General features: G+C 37.2%; 3 protein-coding genes across 3 annotated transcripts; 1 reads left to right on the top strand and 2 right to left on the bottom strand.

Annotated features, from left to right (window-relative positions):
• Positions 1-5: 5 nt before the first annotated feature.
• LOC119084731 (serine/threonine-protein phosphatase 2A regulatory subunit B'' subunit gamma-like) lies at positions 6-1,428 on the top strand (the record flags this gene model as incomplete). Its single annotated transcript, XM_037194803.1, has 7 exons — positions 6-49; positions 107-278; positions 341-529; positions 597-733; positions 802-962; positions 1,029-1,212; positions 1,275-1,428. Coding segments are annotated over 7 exons (1,041 nt in total), but the record flags the coding sequence as incomplete, so codon positions are not given.
• A 7,993-nt stretch (positions 1,429-9,421) lies between these two features.
• LOC119084730 (dentin sialophosphoprotein-like) lies at positions 9,422-12,696 on the bottom strand. The gene is made up of 3 exons (XM_037194802.1): positions 10,697-12,696; positions 10,490-10,639; positions 9,422-10,429 (listed from the first exon to the last, which is right to left on the bottom strand). Exons 1-3 carry the CDS (start codon positions 12,370-12,372, stop codon positions 9,874-9,876), a joined length of 2,382 nt encoding a protein of 793 aa, XP_037050697.1. The 5' UTR covers positions 12,373-12,696; the 3' UTR covers positions 9,422-9,873.
• A 1,177-nt stretch (positions 12,697-13,873) lies between these two features.
• Positions 13,874-19,442, bottom strand: LOC119084732 (serine protease nudel-like). Its single transcript, XM_037194804.1, has 8 exons — positions 19,282-19,442; positions 19,084-19,167; positions 18,481-19,018; positions 14,989-15,301; positions 14,751-14,916; positions 14,540-14,691; positions 14,339-14,486; positions 13,874-14,268 (listed from the first exon to the last, which is right to left on the bottom strand). The coding sequence occupies exons 1-8, from the start codon at positions 19,394-19,396 to the stop codon at positions 13,952-13,954; spliced, it is 1,833 nt and encodes a 610-aa protein (XP_037050699.1). The 5' UTR covers positions 19,397-19,442; the 3' UTR covers positions 13,874-13,951.
• Positions 19,443-20,189: the final 747 nt, after the last annotated feature.

Raw genomic sequence — 20,189 nt, forward strand, 5'->3', positions numbered from 1 at the left:
GCTACGATGATTACTTGAACGTCATAAGAATTGCCGGAGATAAGTGCAAGTGGTCAGCGACGAGTGTGGGAACGTTACCATTTTTTCTGATTCTATGTCTTCCTAGGCGTTATCTGACCGCTTCAGTGTTCGCTAAGCTTCAATCAGTTAGTGGATTTCCAGGACGCGTCAGCATCATGTCGTTGTTCAACTATACCATGAGGAAGGTCTGGCTACAACAAACTCGAATTGGCCTTTCGTTGTACGACTACACTGGACAAGGATACCTTAGGGAATCGGTAAGTGAACAAGATTCAATTCTAACCCGGCTCTGCTAAACACGCAATCCATACAACCGAAGGACATGGAATCGTACATTATGGAACTGATTCCCACACTGCCACAACTGGAAGGACTAGAACGGTCGTTTCACAGTTTCTATGTGTGCACGGCCGTTCGAAAATTTTTCTTTTTCCTGGATCCGCTGCGAACCGGCAAAATTCGCATTCGAGACATCTTATCGTGCAGTTTCCTCGATGATTTGCTGGAGGTGAGTGACACAGAGTTGTGAATCGATCGATTCGGTTTAATGGGAATCATTTCCACACGAAATATAGTTACGGGATGATGAGTCGCCAAAGGATTCACAAGAATTGAACTGGTTCTCAGCACCGTCAGCGTTGAGTGTGTACGGACATTATTTGAATTTGGACAAGGACCATAACGGTATGCTTAGCAAATCGGAACTTTCCGGGTAAGTTCTGCTTCGTATGTTTCTGGGACGACATATCCATCGTAATTTTTCACTCGTTTCTTCTGAAGATACGGCAGTGGAACTCTGACATCCGTCTTCTTAGATCGTGTGTTCTCCGAATGTCATACATACGACGGTGAGATGGACTACAAAACGTATCTGGATTTCGTACTGTGCCTGGAAAATCGTCAAGAGCCTCAAAGTTTACATTACTTGTTCAGGTTGGTAGGTCGACGTTCGGTTTTTGGTTTTTGACGCAGTTACTAAGGCTCATCGATTTTTGCAGAAATTTTAGACTTTGAGCACAAGGGATACTTGACGTCGTTTACGTTGAACTATTTCTTCAAGGGAATACAGGAACAGATTCTGGCACATCGAGCGGAAAAAGTGAATTTCCAAGATGTCAAGGACGAGATTTTTGACATGATCGGTCGACCGGCCGATCCGTTGCGCATTACGTTGAAAGATTTGATCAACAGGTGAGACTTTCAGAGCCTAAAATGTTTTTGAAATTAGATTTGCAACTCATTCACATTTTCAGTGGGCAAGGCGACACGATCGTGTCAATATTAATTGAATTCCACAAATTTTGGGCGTACGAAAATCGGGAAACAATGGTGGTGGAGTCGACAAACATCGACGATAATTTGCGCATCTCCTTAGAACTTCAATTTATCATTTTTTTACCAGAATAAAATTTTCAAAAAGGAAACTTCTCCATTTTATACTGAACTGTTGAAACTGTCCTTCTCTTAGACTAAATAGAAATAGACTGGCAGTGTGTAGACGTACAACTGAAGCTATTTTTGTATATGAAAGGCCAGTCTATTACTATTCGGTCCAAGGTCCTTCTATACACTTAATATTAAACTCGAGAGGCATGCTAATCAGCACCCAAAAATTACACGGGCACACATACATGTTTACCGATAACAGGGCCATCATGCCATCTTTCCAAAAATTATACTGGCATCCAGACCAAGGTATACATATGGGTAGAGGTAATGTCATATAAACCGAATCAGAAGTGTAGTGGCACGAAAGGTCGATACAAACATCAGTTTTTTACTTTTTTTAAATCAACAAAGAAACCCGGGCCATCTGCTTTGTGATAGCACAATAGCCTATTTTCACCTGCGTCTTCCCTAACTATTGACATCTATTGGCGTGATGTTTCCTTTCGTTGGTTCGATTATAAACGTCAATTGATGCCAATGGAAGGACAATATTGCTCGAGCCTACAAATGGTCCGTTACACGTGCAAAATAATTCTTCGAGGACATGGGCTGATAGAGACAGAGTTCACCTTAAAATACCAGAAAATCAATTATTGTCCCTCTGTCGAGAACCTCGTTCAGCATTCAGTTTTGGCAGTTATATATTTGTTTCTATACTTGCGTATTTCCAAGGGCGGTTTTGCCCTATGTGGGCTGCTGCTGTTTGAAATGAAGAACATAAGAAAAAAATGTAAAAAGAAAATTTTAAGCCTATCAATTCAACTATGAAACCGTCGAAGAATGTCCATCATTGCTTGAGAATATCGATTAGGTGATCTAGTACATTTCCCAACGGAAAAAGCTTTTCACATTTTTCTGACAAAAGAGCTTTGGACGAAGCTTGTTCAATCGAATATTTAAAGACACACACACATACACATGGTGAAGTTTCGAAATGTTATGCAGCTTTCTTGAGTGTAAAACAAACGTTGTGCGGAAAATACAATCGGAAATCGGCGTAAAAATTGTGTCTTTAATTTGTGGAAAGTTTGGTTTATTTTTTCACCAGAAATAATTTTGTTGTTTTGTCGTTAATTTAAGTGGAAATTGGAGATATTGTTGCCGTTCATCAGTTTTAATATAACTTTGAAAAGTATCAAGGCACAATTTATTGGATTTTACATTTAAATCATTAAACAAAAAACAAAAATTCTGCTTTTTCCTTCAACATAATGTCATAAGCGTTCATCTACATCCAAAGAACAAAAAAAAAAGTCTTAAAAAGTCATAGGGAAAGTAATTGATACATTTTCCATGTTATAATTTATACTTGACCTACAAAATCAGGGTTGACTTGCCGTGTAAATATACATAATACATATATGTCACCCCACCATATAGGTATAGTCGTAGCCGTAAAAGACTCGTAGTATGGCATGTTGTTTGAAATATAAAAAGGGGTGTGGCTGTGATGGTGTTTAATAATGTTGGGTGGATTAAATAGCTGGGATAGTACAGTTAAATAAATGGTTGTAGTGGCATATCGGGTAAATATTGATGTTTCGTTTAATTTATAATTAATGAATATTGGTGGGAATCGTGACGATGATTTCGAAGTGATTCTCCTAACACAATATTTTGGCAGAATTGGAGTATTACTCTTTTAATGTTCACCGTGCATATTAAACTCTAGCGGCCATTTACCGACTTTTGGCGCCAAAATATATGAAGACGTGGTTGATTGGTGTAAATGAAATTTGGTCAATTTTTTCTCATTTGGAAAAGTCATTTGTTGATCTAGGGAAGAAAAGTTGACAAGGGATTCCAAGTTTCAGCGGAGAGGAGAAACTGACTATTATCTCGCCTGCGGTGTGAAAAAGTTCTTAGCACAATTTTCTGGTACATAGAATAGTATACTATTAAAGACTGTATAACTCCTCACTAATGTCCGTAGTATAGATACTAATAGTATACAGACTACAGACATTAGTTAGTTATACAGTCTCTTATACAGTTAACATACATAAAATCTAAAAATTGTTGAAATCGGCAACTTTGTTGTGATTATCACCCCGATGTAAAATTTAAATTTAATTTAAAAGTAAAAACTCAATCACATGTGTGTGGGAAAACCTTGAAAACACCCTAGTCCACTACATCACATTTAACAATCACTTTGGTGCGAACACTTTCAAATGTCATATTATATGATAAGAGTAGAATTCCTTTCAATTCCTGGTAATTCCTGAATTCTGGTTTTTATCTTATGTGTACCATTAAAAATCTAATCGATTTAGCCTCGGATTTAGCTCAAAGGCATAAAAAACAACTGAAAAGCCATAAAAGCATCAGTTACTTACTGTTATTTTATTTAGAGAAACAGATAAAATGTGACGGAAAATTAGGGAATTTTCGGTAATTTAATTTCCCTAAAATAGTTTCTGTAAGTGCGCCCAATTATGTACATTGTACGACATTCGATAAGTTTTCTTGCTGCTGATTTAGATAGAAGTGTCAAGTTAACGGAAAATTTCTTTGATTTTCAGCTCTTTTTGCGTACAGTCATCGCACTTCGCTTGAAGTGCGTTGGTACAGTTCACTAGCGAATTTTTGACAGTTTTGACAAAGCTAAACATATCGCAGACATGGGTAGAGAATAGAGATGGATCGTGAACTTTGACAGTTGTCATGTCACTTAACGAAAAGCAATTAAAATGAATCAATCCAAGAAAATGGGAGTGTGACATTATTATATGACAATGCGCGAAGAGGTGAAAACAAAAGAAATTTTTCCTTTACTTTACATTGTAAATCAAAAGTTAGGAAAACCAGCAGCGTAAGTTTAAAAAAAATGGCGATTGTTTTATCGACCCATTCCAAGGCAAAAACAGTTATTTTCCACATGGTTAGAAAAAGGAAATTCTCGATCTGAAATTGACGATATTTCAGTATATTATGTCATTAGGACCAAAAAGGCGTGCTTTTGACCTAGGTTTCTAAAGAAGTGATCAAGGAGTGATCAAGGAGTCGCCAATTTTGTAGCTATGAGCATTTTTAAGCGCCAGCTGTGTGAGTCATATCTTGGAAATTACAGCCACAGAAGTTCATCAAAGGACAGGGTCGAAAACAACACATAAAAGATGGATGTTTGTTTAGCTGGTTCGAAGCAATCAATTCCTTGATCTTGTATTGCTTGTGTGGACAACCAATGAAACGATTTGTTTACGAAATTTTGTTTATTGTTTCCCCTTGCATTCGGTCGTCGTTACCGACCATAATCATGGCTAAAACAATAAGTAATCATAATCGAATCGGCTCTACATGTTGAAGCTGAGCTTTACTTAAACTTACGTTACTTCTAAGATTCCAAGGACTTTTAGGTGTTGTTTTCTTCTCTGTTCTTTCGACGAAATTATCATCGGTCAGAAATCTTAAACTCAAACCTTGTCTTTCAAACGAACTTTCACAATGGAAAATCACTTGCAAAGTCTTGTTTTTTGCGTTATCCTCTTTTTATACTATTATGTGTTCAATGTTCCATGTTAGTCTTCTCTGATATCAGTTTTAAATAAATCGAGCGCTGATTAGGATTTTTTGACGCTACGATTCATCTTGGCAAAATCATCCATATTCACATTTAATTGAAATGAAATTCCAAAGAAATTCAAACTAAAAGATTGCTATTCCTCTCTTTCAAAAATGTGATAAAAAATAATCTTAAAATAACCAGTCAAACGTACTGACCATCCAACACACATATCCGCGCAGCTGCACTGCATTGAGATAAAACTTTTATCTGCATTCGTCGGGGGAGATTGTGTTATAAATCCAGAAAAGACAAGAAAACGAAGTCGTGGCTACTCGCACTCAGTATAATATACAAAATGTTCACGTGGTTCACATGATTGGGAATGCACTGCACTCTTTATTGGTAATATTAGTTTTCATTGTAAAATAGTGCTGGATATTAAAAGGAACCCAAAGGTTTTACCAGAAGAAATTATTAACAAAATTTCCCTGACTGGAACGACAATGCCTTCCGTTAGATGTTTTTTTTTTGATGTCACAAAGAAGTGGTCGTCTACCTAAAAACCAAAACGAAATTCTCCTCCAGTCCTCGCCGGCTTGCTAGCCAGTGCGTTGAGGAGATGGCGAATATTCGAACTATATTCGCATTCATTCTGCTTAATCACTTTATAATTTATGAAATTTGAAAGAATTAATTTCTGAGTAACAATTGGATGCAATGACTGTTCAAACATTCGGCATGTTATCATTTTCGTTCAGGATTACTAAGCAAAATTATCTGCTTCAATTATGACTAACACGGAACACAATGGAAATCAGATTCGATCAAGAAGAAGGCTCTATGAACTACCCCAAAAATGTATCTAGACGTCTTTAAGATCTTGCAGATCTTGTTTACTAGACACTAATTTGTGCGATTCTTATACCAAGGGCTTAGCGTTAGTACCATTTGAAAACATACCGACTAAAAAAATGGGCCTGATAAAAGTCGTTTACAACGCTTGTAGGTGGCAGGGAGGGTTTCTTTTAGAGATCGGCTTCTCAAAATGTGTTTAAATCTTTAAAAAATTAAATTTTCGAATTTCTCAAAAATTTCCTAATTTTCTAAAATATTTTTCAAATTCTCAGAAATTGTCCCTGACTTGTGGTGCAATTCACGCCGTAAGTGTGCCTAAAATTTGAATTTTAAGTGAACGATTCGATGAAAAAGTGAACCGAAAAATACATTTCAACGCTTCATTGTATGAAAATGAAATTATATTTTGAATTTCGACCGCACTTACGGCGTGAACTAGAAAAGATCTAAACGAAGCAAAACTTGTCGTCTCTATAAATTTATAATTATTATTGAATCACTTTCTAATTCTCTTATTATTCCATGATGTTATCCACGCGCTGAGGGACAGGTTTTTCTTTTTGGCATTAAGACATTCTCTTACAAAGCAATGTTTCATTACTTTTGGCTTTCTTATACAATATTGTTAGTAACACGTACGATAAAACAACATCCAATATCCCACATACGTACAGGGCTAAAACATTGTAAATGTTCTTATCTCGATGGCTTCCTGTTGGTACATTTATCATAAAAAAAATTAACCGGCCAGTTGTATTTTATAAAAGGATACCAAATCTGTGTCGATTTTTCAGTTTATCTGTGAATTTATGTGAGTGAACAACCAATAAAGTTTGCTATAGTACGGTCGTTCATGGGGCTTTGCTATTATATTTGAACTATAAGCTGCCCCGTGAAGGGCAAGATTATGGCGCTGTGAAACAACGTATGGAATTTGGAAATTACATATTTCTTCTGTGAATCGTAGATCGTTAGTAAGGACGATGTATTGTTGAAATACCAAAAAATACCATTGGCTGTTTCAAACTCTTCAACATTTTAAAAAATGATATGAACAGTTGCCGTGATTAGTGAAAATTCTAAGTTTATTAATATAACGAAGTTAAACGAAACAAGTCGCCACTTGGAATGAAAATAACTCAATAGTTCGCTGTATGAGGCCTAAAACATCAAGAACTAACACCAGTAATTCCGGTTTGGTAGATGCTCGCAAAGTCTCGATTTTATTTTCGGAAACTTTTTCTTTAAAAACATATTCAGGATGATGATTACGTTCTCAAAAAATTACTTTTTTTTAGTGAAATTTCAACAAAATTTTCCTTCAGTTGATCAGCTGATCCACACAACCAATACATTAACCATACATTACTTCCAATTGGGCAAATGATGGAAATGATATACTTCTTGTTTAAAACACACAAGAAGTACCATTTCCATCATTTACCCCATTGCCAAGTATTCCAGGTATTTTATTCAAAACTTGAGGTAAAGTTTTGCCACCGTGAAGTAAAGTTACTGTGGATTTACATAGCAACGTAAAAGTGACAGATGCAATGTTTTTTAAATACTGCAACCCGAAATTTCATTCATAAAATTAAAATTATGAATGAAATTTCGAGTTGCCGTATGAGAAAATTTTTGCATCTGTCACTTTTACGTTGCTATGTAAATCCACAGTTACTTTACCCCATGTTTTTGAATAAAAACTGTTTATATATATTTCTCGCTTAAAAAACGCACTTTATCTGACAGCAAACCTCGATATAAAGAAGGCTTTGCGATTCGCGTATAAACATCAAATACATAAGCCAACACAAAAACTTTATAGTCGAGTATATAAGTTTTATAGTTGAACTGTAAAGGTACATAGATGATGTGTTTATATACACACAGAATATGTGATTTGTTTTTGGTCAAATAAAGTGTGTTTAAGCGCTCAATATCTAAAAAATTTTTATTCTACAAGAGCTGTATGGGTGTTTTGTGTTCTCGAAATGGCAAATATATTCTCGACTTCGTCTCGAACCATTTACCATTCCTCGAACATAAAACACCCTTTACAGTTCTTGTAGTATAAATAACTATTATACGTCATTATATACGGTCTTAGGAGCGTACGTATAGCAGGTATAGCAACTGTAAAATTATAAACAGGTATTATCCGTTTTGATTGCATGTGTGGATCAGCTGAACAACAGCTGAAGCAAATTCGTGCTGAAATTTCACTGCTTCTGACTGTAAAATTCCCTAAAATAAAATGTGAAAAAAAGGAAAGATAATTGCAGGAGACACTTGACAGTGACAAAGTTTCAACCGTATCGCAAATCTAGTGAATATTCATTTTTTTTTCTTTTTTTTTCTCCAAAACAAATTTGCAATTTCAATTTGACTTTGGGCATTTTTTATATATCCTAATTTGATGTTTTCAATTTCAATGCGTTCTAGTTTCTCTTCTTTCTTATATACTAAACATAGCACCCGACTGCTACGCTCGCAATACTACACCATAACGTTTACGTCTATCAGAAGTGTAGAAAAGTCAGTGCATTTCTGCTTTCTACTCAGAGAATCGAGATTCGATTCTCGCTGGGGTCGCTGATTTTTTTTTATTATTTATAAATAAGGAAAATTAAGCGTAAAATGAAACTCCCTAGAAGGTATAATAAAAATATTATATATTACTCGGCAAGCCTCGACTGCTTCGTGACAAGTGTGTACTCTATTTTATCACATAAGCGGAAACGAGACAACAACATAGACCTGAAGTGTAATTTTTTAATTATTCTTCTAGTTAAGTAATTTTGACATCCGAACACCGCGCGTATGTGATAATAAATATTATGCACCTGTGTCCAAATGTTTATTTTGACGAGTTGGTGATTGTGATCCTAAGGCGTGGATTATAATCCAAATCGTCAAAATAAGCGTTTGAACATATGTGCCGATAAACATTTGGACACAGGTGCATAATGTTTATTTCGCAACAAGTGACGAAAAGTAGGAAAACGTTGTGTACAACTCGATGATAAATGCTATTTTAGGCACACAATGTGTATTGTCACACTCGGCCTGCGGCCCCGAGTGACAATCTACACATCTAGTGCCCAAAAAAGCATTTATCACTCGGCTGTATTAATAACTATTAAGTGCGACGTGAACAAATGAATCGAACTATAAATTTCAACGCTTCTATATTGAAAATATTGAAAATATAGTCTCATTATGATCCTTACGGCACAGAAAACGTAGTTCGTGACTCGTGACGAAAGCAGAATTTTTTCAGGACATGTCTTAAGCTTGTCCTACTCGGATTCGTTTTTGTTTTTGTTTTGTTTTTCGTCTCATTATGATCCTTAAGCTTAAGACTAGTCCTGAAAAATTCTACTTTTCGTCACTTGTGACGAAAAATACTATTACAGCATAACACATACGCTGACGGTAACTCAAACCAATTTTATTTAATTTTCCATGAGTCTCTTGTTGAGAAAGGACTAACCTATTGCTTGCTTCTAATTTGTCATTAAATGATCAAAAATTCATGGCGAAATTCAAACATCTGCTGGTTTAGCAAATTTGAAATCAAGAAAACTTTTAAGCTTTGTGTTTGTTTGTGTAACTCTGTGTGTACTCTATACACTGTATTTACTTCATTAAAAATGAAATGATTTTTCCTTTGTGGTGAATTTGTGATTTGTAAAAGTTTAAAAGTTCACAATGAAACATCATAAAAAATTAATTCGTTTTTCCTGTTGCTTGTACTTCAATCTATCTTAATTCATCGCCGCACCGTTCTCAAGATCAGGCAAATATAAATAAATCTTGAATCTAGCACCAATTAGCAGTTGCATTGCACTATAAGAATCTCATAGGATCAATACCGTGGTCTGTGTTTGGAGATGCTTACAATGTGACCACAAGGCTTAGAAATCGAGCTGGCAATGATTTAATCTGAGAAATCACATCGTAACTGTGTAACCAATATTTTTACCGAAAACCGTTCATTTAACCAATTGACAAACTTCACGCGAAAACTCGACTTTTCAACTTTTCCGTTCTCGTGACGTACGAGGGGCACCCTGAAAGTTTCGGGAATCGGGTATTTGCGGTTCGTAAAAGTATTTGACATGAACATATTCGTAAATTTCAACATTTTCTAAGTTCAATGACGACTCAATATCACAAAAAAAAGATTTCAGTGAGAAATGAGGAACATTTATAAAAAGGCTTGTCGGCCATTTTGGAAAATTGAGGAATTTATTTTTGGTAGTAATGTTTGGTTTAGGGTTTTTAATTTTTAGGGTTTTATACGAATGCAGCACATGTAATGGTACATCCACATCGCCGAAATAAACAGAATTGGGAATATCTTGTGATTTGTCGTAAAAGCGATCGCGTTTCCGCTCGTTTTGTCGTTTAATTTGTTGAATCTGATGTTGTCTCGGAATGGGTCGAACTGGAAGGCTGGCTTTGTGGTATAACTGCGAAGACTGTTTGACTATGGTTATTGTTGCGGGTTTTCTACGCGCCTTCGAACCTCGATGCTCATCTTCGGAGTCCGACGACATCCCAGAAACCGATCCAGATGTGGAGGAAATTCTAGAATCGAACACAAGCGAGTGAGTTACGCAGCACTTCATTTCTGTTTTTAAGAATTACCGCCGGTTGTCGATGAAATTTTCTCGTCTCGACGGCCGGCCATCTATACGACCTCTGTTTGATGGCCGCGATAAATTTTGGACAGTTTTCACTTCTCGCGTTGAAGATTGTGCTGCTCGGCCTCTAGCCCGTTGGCTTTTTCCTCGCGAACTGGAATGATATTTTCATTTGCTTTTGTTGTTCATAAAGACATAAATCGTTACATACCTTCTCTTCTTCTTATGGTCCGGCGTTCCAAAGTAAACTTCGTTTGGAATAAATTCATCCTCAGTGTCGCTGCTTGTTGATGAAGAAAATGGCGGGAAATCTATTTTCGCGGAGTTACTTTCGATTTCTCCTTTATTTTGCTGATTGGTACTGTCTGTACTGTTCCCAGAATCACACAAGGCTCCTGTTTCATTTTCTGTCCCGTCAACCACCTCCTCTTTCAGAGTAGTCACAACTTCTGTTGATTGGTTTTTTACTTCTCTTGAACTTTCACATTTGATATCGGGGATACATTGCGACTCGACCGGTGTATTGTCGTCTTTAGCCTCTGATTTTATGGTATCTTCGTTCACGTGATTAACATCTGGAGAACAATTTTGCATTAAGTTTTCGATTGAGATATCGGGTTTGTCGAAGTCATTTAAGTCATTCAGTAAAATGCTGCAGCCCGCCAGTGCATCGTTCTCGTTTTCGTTATCTTCCACTGCGTCTGGAAGTCCGATATCGTCGACGTCCACACTATATGGCAAAGGCTCTTCTTCATCCTCACTATCAATGACTCGACACTTTTTCTTCTTACTGGACGACGGAATGACGACAGCATTGCGAAGTAATTCCCGTGCTTGCAATTCCTTCAACTTTTGGGTGCTGAATTTCTTAGATTTCGGTCCGGGCTTTTCATTTTGTATCAGATGCACAATGTCTTCTTCAACCTCAATGTCACTCAATTGATTTTCATCCATTGTTGGAGATTCCAACAGTCGTTCTCGTTCCATGTCCACTTCCGGATCACTGTCATCATTCACCGAAACAATTCGTCGCCGTTCTTTGCGTGGCTTCCTCAAAACTGTGTCCAAAATGTATTCATCATTTTCCACTTCGGTCGTACGGTCGGAGTGCTCAACGTCACTGCATTCTTCATTGGAGTCGTGTTCATTGGAAAAATTGTCATCATCGTCATTGGATGCATCATCATTATCAACATCGTTCTCTTCGAATTCTTCGTCACCTGCGTTATGTGTATTTGTAAATCCTACAGGTCGATCATTTGTATGGCATTCAGTAACTGGTAGGTCATCAATTGATTCGGTATTTTCCTGCTGTACACATGAATGTCCGTCTTCTTTCTTTGTGCACAGACTCAAATTTTTGTCACTTGGATTCTCGGCCTGCGGATCCGTTGGTCGATCTAAATTGTTGGTTTGTAGTGTTCCTTCACTTCTAACTTGTGAATCAGCGGTAAGGACTTTCTCTTCATTTGCTGGAATTGGTATGACTTCGTCTATCAAAGAGGAGGGAGCGTTCTCGTATCCATTTTTTAAATTACAAAGAACATTGTCCGGCTCGTCAGTCACAACTTTACCGTTGTCTGTAAGTGGGAGCTTATCATGTGATTGAACGACTCCGCTTTCACTCACTATCTCTTCTAAATAACTGGGAACATTTACATTCTCTGCGATGGCAGAGTGTTCATGATTTGGATTCGCTTCCAAATTCTGTCCACTCCCTCCATTTGTGTCATTACGACTCATAACCGCCTTATTTTCCAATACGCTGGCATTGATAACGTTGTCCACTGAACATTTTTCGTGGTATTGACTGTCGTTGTTCTGCTCGCTGTGACACAAATCATTACCACCGGAAATGTGCACATTCAATTGTTGATCTGACGACATAGGGGTCGACTTAATGTATCTCGGTGTTTTGCATGAAACTGGCTAATAGAAAAGCACATAATATTCGTAAAACTTTTGTATCACTTAAAACCATCAAGGCCAAGCATTATCACAACATAAACAAAACATAAAACGATGTTGCAGAGCACAGCAATAGGTGTCAATCGACTAATTCGGTTTAATAGTAAGAGATTTGCGAGTGATTGTTTAGAATGTCGAGTGGAGTAATTAATTTTAATGAAAATATTGAGATTTAGTTGTTCCCTCTAGTAAACGTATGTATTAAAATATGGAGCACTGAGAATAATATGGAGCACTGAGATAGTGAAATGTCAAACTGACAGCGCATCTATTCTTTCCCAGCTGAAAAGATTTATTCAAAGCAGCTGATGATTCATTATAGTTTTTGGAATTTGAACCATAAAATAGTACAGAATATTAGTTGATCCGCTCAAAACACATTCGAACTGCGTTGGAAATTATTCTTCTTTAATTAAAACCTCCTATAGGTTTCTTCCAAGTAACTGTAAACATGAATTTTCACTAGCCGAAGGAACACGATTTCATCCACAGAGATCGGTTTTCATATAGACTCTTATAATCAGAGCGATAGGACCGTTAATTATAACTTGCCTTGGGGTACTTGTCAAAATATTGCTTTCTCTTTCCACATGTTACGTGGAGAGCGAGAGGACCGAAGACCAGTCTATTATAAGTTGTCTAGGGGTACTTGTCAAAATATTTCTTTCTCTTTCATCATAACACTCTATAAATATTGATGTCTCTATGGATGAAATTTTACAGTAATTTGACAATTCGTATGGCCTTGGAACGGACAGTCCAGTAGGCACTGCGTTTCTTTTGTGAAGATAGATGCGATAGACGACTGGTTTTCGTTGTTCCAAATTTAACACTTGTCAATTCAGTGTTCATGCTAGGGGCAGTGCTGTGGAAAAGTGCGTGTTTTGGTTTTCGATCGACTACTGGCCACACAATCATCGATGAATTTTTTATTGTTAATTTGCCTTCGTGGGATCAGTGCTTCCTTCCGATTTCGAAAATTTGTGTGAAAAACTTTTGCATTTACTCCCCTAGGAATTCTGAAATAATCTTGATAGACTAGCCCAGGATCCCGAAATGAAAATATTCCAAAAGGTCTTGTAATATTTAGAAGATTGTAAGCTACAAACTAATGAGGACTTATACTACGACATTGCAGAGAAATTGATAGACGGATGCAAAAAGCTGAATCTTGAAGCTGAGGTAAGATGCATTGGTTCCAGATTGAATGATATTGGATGGTATGGTTCGGACGTCGATATGAATGTAGTAGTACCTGGTGAGTACTAGTCCAGAGAGGATCAACTTTATGGAAATTATACATTGTGTCCGATTTATTATTCATTGCGTAAAGGTAATCGGTTCGAATTGTGATCTTCCTTGACGATACTGACTTCATAAAAAATGCTCTCGTTAAGAAAGGGAAAATAATATAGTGAGCTGTAGTTTACAGAGAAAATCTATTAAGAAAAAAGTAAGCACAACATTCAACAACCTCGATTGTTTTTCTTTGCTCAAGTTAATTTCTTTCATCTTCACCCGCTAGACAGTCGACTATGCCATCAAGTGCTCGAACGCATCGTCTATTGGACCTGCATCGTCTTCCCGGGCACTTGCCACGTAAAGCCACTGAACCACTTGCATACATTTTTATTTCGTCTATATACGTACTGAACATTGTCATTCGCGTGAAAGCCGTATAAGAATCTGGCTCTCCACATCGCACCATTTCTTTGTCTGATAAAGTAGGGTTGTAGCCGTAACTGGTGATACCGGCCAAGAAATAATTTGTGCGATTTGTGTCACTCGTACATACAAATGGTCCACCGGAATCACCTGCAATCAATGAATATTTTTTCTATCGAAATTTTCGTCTGCAAGAATGTACGATAGCACATGTACGTACCGTAGCAGGTGTCAAATCCACCTCTCGTGTATCCAGCGCAAAAAACAGTAGGATTGGTTGGATCGCAAACTCGGACTATTGACAATTGTACTTCATTAGCATTGTCAACTGGAATTTGTCCTCGATACGTAAATGAGCCCCAGCCCGCCTACGAAACAGAACACAATTAACGTGACAAATACATAGTCGAAAAAGTCTTACTGCTAAACAAGTCATGTTTTCATAATTCTTTGTCAAATCATGAACGCTATCGTTGATGATCATTCCTTGTGTTGGCAAGCAAATAGGGCGAACCCAACGATTGTATCGTAACGGTTTAGCGAGTTCTAAGAGAGCGATATCACTTCCAAGGGCTGTGAAAGGAAAATTGTAACTAAAAAATGTCATGGCAAATATACTTCAAAAAAATTACTTTTCAAATCGAAGCCACTATGTATGTAGACTTTCATAACGCGGACAGCTTGCTCATGCGCTGAGAAGCTATTTTGACGAAGAATTCCCGCTCTTATGTCCACATAATCATATTGCCCTACATTCCTTTTCATATTCACTAACAAGCAATGAGCTGCTGTTAAGATCTGAAAAATTATTAGAGGACAATTCATTTTTACTCAATATTACTGAGTAAGGTGAGGTGAATCGATTATTACCCATTTTTGTTCGATGATACTACCTCCACACACGAACGTTCCATTCAGGTGTAAACTCACGAGCCAAGGATGTGAACCAGATGTTGCTTCTTTGCCACCGGCAATTCTCATGTTTCGGTGAATGTTATTTTCGATATGGAACGTTTTCCCACAGACATAAGGACATTTTACACGGAGAATAGCATTGGCAGATTCCACTCCGGGTATAGAACAATTGTCAACTATTTGTTTTTTAACGCCACTCAACAGTCTTACACTCGTTATGTATTTGCCTTTATAGTTGGACTGCTCGTACGAAGTAGTTGGGTCATTACTGCCAAACAAAATTGCTTTGAATAGATACCAAATCAATCATGAAGTAAGTGTTGTGAGAACCAATGATCAGGATTTTAGCGATCAGTTTTGATGAGAGTTAGAGATGTGCTAGTCTGCATTTTTCGGGGTAAAAGTAGGGCGACAGACGCGCTAGGGTCACATACGCATACGCAATAGATATTAGGGTGGGTTGTATTTTCATTTTGTTTTTATTTTAAAAGGCCTGGCCCCAGGCTGTACTCAGAATTGACCAAGGAATCCGAAACAGCAAAATTTTTTTTTTTTAATTCATTTTTCCCTTGCCTCTAGGCTGATTTTTGGGGTAGTAGCATGAAATTGCACACAATGTTGACAGATATCTCGGGCAGTTGGGAACAGAAGACATTGCTGCTAACTGTAGTGAATAGCTGAGGAGTCCAGCTATGAAATACCATAAGAACGTTGTTGTTCTTCGCCTTCACTCGGGCAGGGTAACTCTGTCAGCAGGGCCAGATTAGCATTTACAGCGCCCTGGGCAACGAGCCTTGCAGCGCCGCATGAAAAATTTATTAAAGAAATTGTTTCCTACATTGTCAACCATATCAAATAAAATGTTTTCAACATTTCCTCAAGAATATTATTTTCTAAGTAATGTGTAGTTAGAGACGGCGAGCGAGGCTAGGTGGCAAGCTTATGATAACATATAACCATATATGAATGAGAGATATATGATAATAACCCGAGTTTTCGTGATTAATTCGCAAAACTTTCCCACAAACAAAATCAAGTAAAGTTATAAAAGGTTTCGCTCGTATTTTTCGTTATTTTAAGTTTGAAGTTTGTATAATGAATCCGAAACAATTTTTTCGTGAAATTCTTCTTGAAGAACAAATCAAATCAAACAACTTGTCAAACAAATTTATTTAGCAAATAGCTATTTTCAAATACAAAGTTCCATAATCACAGCCATTGAAAATGAACATTAGAATTCAAATTTACATCACAATTCTATAGTTTCATTCAGGTGTTCTTTCAATTTACACTCAAATGTCCTCTCATTATTCTCACGATGATGAAAATGTCCTCAAGATACGGAGCAAGCAGTATCTTCCCTTGGAAGATCGTTAGAACATGAACGCGTTGGTGAGGAAAAACCAAGAAAAAAACGTAAATTTTTGACACAATATTTGTGATACTGTTACAGTTTCATTATATTGCGAGATTTTACCTCTACTTGGTAAGGTCATGATTCGGAAAAAACGACTTTGCGTTGAAGCAATTTCAAGGATCTAGGACTCGGGATCCCAAATGTATTGAAGTTTTAGGGCACTAGAATGATCCTTTGTCTTCACTCTGAAAGTGTTAGATCTTGAAATTTCGGTAGTTGGCCTTGGATTTCGACAAAAAAAATCGCGAATATATGCCATGAACAATTTTCCAATGGGCGGAAACGGATTTGTTCTGCAGCTTTTCCAGCTGCTTTATTTGTTCCAAACTCCCGTTGTGCGGCGATCATGAGCAGGTTTCAGCTCATGAGGAATTTTCAAAATTTTCGAAAATTCCTCATGAGCTAAAAGCTTTCCATCAATGGAATGGTCATTAATTTGAAAATTATTTATAGTGTCTTCAGCCAGAAGCCTCAAAGTCCAACTTTTCTAAAAGCAGGACCATCATAAAACGCTTTAAATAACCAAATACGAACAGCCTTGGGTTAGTCGATTTGCGTGTATTATTCAAAAATATCGTTAGATGTATATATGCATTTCTTTGTAGCTCACATTTACCCCCAAGAATGTAATGTACAGACGCAAGCGCAGCGAGCGGCGAATTTTTTTTAATCGACATTGATTTGTGCATGACTTATGTTGAACGTGAAATGATTACACTGTCGAAAAAATTTAATTTCTCAGCGCCCCTATTTTCCCAGCGCCCTGGGCGGGCCCACTTTGCCAATGGGTTAATCCGGCTCTGTCTGTCAGTGTTCCAACTAAGACTTTTCGACCAAAAATTTCAACTTTATTTGGCAAACAAATCGGCAATCACGACATAATACATCGTGTGAGGTATGTCTGAACAGGTATCTCATAGAGAATCCATTGCAGAGACGTTTTTTGAAAACAAGTTGAAAAACTCACAGGAGCTTTGTTTTTGAAGCCCAAAGTTGGCAATTTTTTGTTAGAATGAAAAAGTTAAATGAACAAAAAAGGTTCTAATCTGGTGAAATTGATAGTTTTATACTATTCACCCTAATAACAATTTTCTGAGCAAATAAACGTAAATTCGTCGATTTTGTTCATTTAACTTTTTCATTCTAACAAAAATTGCCAACTTTGGGCTTCAAAAACAAAGCTCCTGTGAGTTTTTTCAACTTGTAATCAAAAAACTTCTCTGCAATGGATTCTATATGAGATGACCTGTTCTGAATACCTCACACGATGCATTATGTCGTCATTTGCCGATTTTGTTTGCAAATACATTTGAAATTTTTGGTTGAAAAGTCTTAGTTGGGAACACTGACAGAGTTACCCTGCCCGAGTGAAGGCGAAGAAAACAACGTTCTTATGGTATTTCATAGCTGGACTCCTCAGCTATTCACTACAGTTAGCAGCAATGTCTTCTGTTCCCAACTGCCCGAGATATCTGTCAACATTGTGTGCAATTTCATGCTACTACCCAAAAATCAGCCTAGAGGCAAGGGAAAAATGTATTTAAAAAAAAAAAAAATTTGCTGTTTCGGATTCCTTGGTCAATTCTGAGTACAGCCTGGGGCCAGGCCTTTTAAAATAAAAACAAATGAAATACGAGCCACCCTATTAGATATACGAGTTCGTACGGGGCTCAGTCGCAGCAAATGCTCCGACTGTTCTGATGGCTCGTTATAACGGCGTAGGGTAATCTGGCACACGGTGCTAAAACAACGCATTTTTCAAGTACGTAAAAGGTGAGCTCGCACACAATTTTTCAATACCAAAATTTTGTAAAATGAGTCATTAAGTCGATGAGATGGCTAAAAAAGGTTTTCAGCAATAAACTTGCGTGTGCGAGTTCGCCTTTTACGTAGTTCGATCTTTTGACACCATGAGCCAGATTCCCCGATACCCTTTGAAACCTGTTTTCAACCGAATTTTTCGCTATTTTTGCTATTGATTCTGATTCTTTAATGATGACGAAGTCAGTCAATAGAAAATTAATGCTCACCTTAACTCAAAGCCCTGCTCATTTAGACAAACTTCACTTGTCCAGTTGAATAGGTCCACACACACCGGATACCATTCGTTTTCGTAATTTATGTATAGATATCCATCGGTGCTTCTCACGAATGGTTCTGGTTTTGATGTTATTTTTGATACCAACAATAGACACTGGCTTTCGTCTTTCCCGTTAGAACAATGTCGCATTCCGTCGCATATCTCAGCGTCAGTGTAACACATCGACTGACCGGAGTTGTTCATGAATTCTTCCTCGTTATAATGACATGAGTATAAATTATGTTCACATCCGAAGCATCCAACTTCATCACTGCCATCTGGACAATCGATATAATTGTCACAGATCCTACTTCGATCAATTTTTTCAGTGCATGTACAATCTGCTTCGTCGCTTCCGTCAACGCAGTGGACTATACCATCACAATGCGCTGTAGATTCAAAGCATTGTAGTGGCGATGAACATTGAAATTGATCAGGTTGACAACGTCTCAATGTGTTTGGATCGATAGGGCTGGCAAGAATTGTATCTGTGAATCGGGTCAATTTTTAATGACATCGAATGTATTTTTAATGACTGACTTGAGTAATCTACCTGTTGGTGGTCGTTGTATTCGTGGATACCAAGAAGGTAATCCTTGATTATAAACGGTGTGCGGAGTAATCACCGTTTTGGGAACTACAATTAAAAAAATAAATTTTATTGTCACAAAAGAGGGAGACAACACTATAGAAATGATTTACATCAAGGACAACAATGTACTTCGTAAATTTTTGTAGAAAAATTACTCACCATCATAAATCACTCCAGCGTTTGTTTGTCCGCACTCTACAGGTGCGTACCAAATTTGCCTTTTTGTCTTGTAAGTTTCAGAAGTGAAACTATACAAGACAAATAAATAGTACATTGAATGACAAGGGGCGAAAGTAAAAAAATTCAACCGTGTGCGAGAGTTGGAGCCCGCGCCGAAGGCAAGGGCTCTAATCGCACAGGTTGAATTTTTTTACTTTTGCCCCGAGTCGTTCATACTATTTTTTTTGATACCAACATTGAAAATTGATACGTATCGCAAACATCGCAACAAAATGTTGAAATAAAAAGGCATTTAGCCAGAAAATGCGGGGTCCAGGGGGCGGCAGCCCCTGGTATATGAAAAATTTAATAATTTAGCCATCACAACAATAACACACACAAAAATTAAGATATAACTAACAAATCATTCAGTAACAAAAAGTATCAACTTTGTATGCTAATTTCAATAAGAACACTGGCGCACAGTGTTTTACAATTTTGATCAAAGTATTCTGCATAATATGAGCGGATTTTGTTGACAACTCGACTCATTTCTCTCATTTTCTGTGACGTCAGTCACTTTCGCTGTTCGTTCAGTTGCGTTCGCTCTTCGTTAAGTACTTTCTCCCCGTGGGATGCATTTTTTTACTTTCGCCCCTCATATGCGGGGCGAAAGTATCATTTTTCAATGTTGGTATCAAAAAAACGTAAAAGAACGTTGCACTCATCACACACCGAAAGCTAATCACTACTAGTTGACTATAAAAGACTCTCAATAAGCATTTGCGTCATTCAAAAAAAAAAAAAAATGCATACTACAGTACTACACATGCACTCTTAGCACTTTGCACAAGCAAATTGTTTATTTATTTTTATTTTCAAATTTGCTGTTACATGCAAATCTCTAC

Source organism: Bradysia coprophila, unplaced genomic scaffold (genome assembly GCF_014529535.1).
Source record: "Bradysia coprophila strain Holo2 unplaced genomic scaffold, BU_Bcop_v1 contig_9, whole genome shotgun sequence".
NCBI lineage: Eukaryota > Metazoa > Arthropoda > Insecta > Diptera > Sciaridae > Bradysia > Bradysia coprophila.

Excerpts from the sequence above, each read along its gene's own strand:
- LOC119084730 (XM_037194802.1), bottom strand. The coding sequence starts at position 12,372 with ATGTCGTCAGATCAACAATTGAATGTGCACATTTCCGGTGGTAATGAT. Across the intron at positions 10,640-10,696 it reads GACCATAAGAAGAAGAGAAG|TTCGCGAGGAAAAAGCCAAC; the intron begins GTATGTAACGAT and ends ATATCATTCCAG. Across the intron at positions 10,430-10,489 it reads AATTTCATCGACAACCGGCG|AATTTCCTCCACATCTGGAT; the intron begins GTAATTCTTAAA and ends GTTCGATTCTAG.
- LOC119084732 (XM_037194804.1), bottom strand. The coding sequence starts at position 19,396 with ATGTACTATTTATTTGTCTTGTATAGTTTCACTTCTGAAACTTACAAG. Across the intron at positions 19,168-19,281 it reads CGCTGGAGTGATTTATGATG|TTCCCAAAACGGTGATTACT; the intron begins GTGAGTAATTTT and ends TTTTAATTGTAG. Across the intron at positions 14,917-14,988 it reads GTATCATCGAACAAAAATGG|ATCTTAACAGCAGCTCATTG; the intron begins GTAATAATCGAT and ends ATAATTTTTCAG.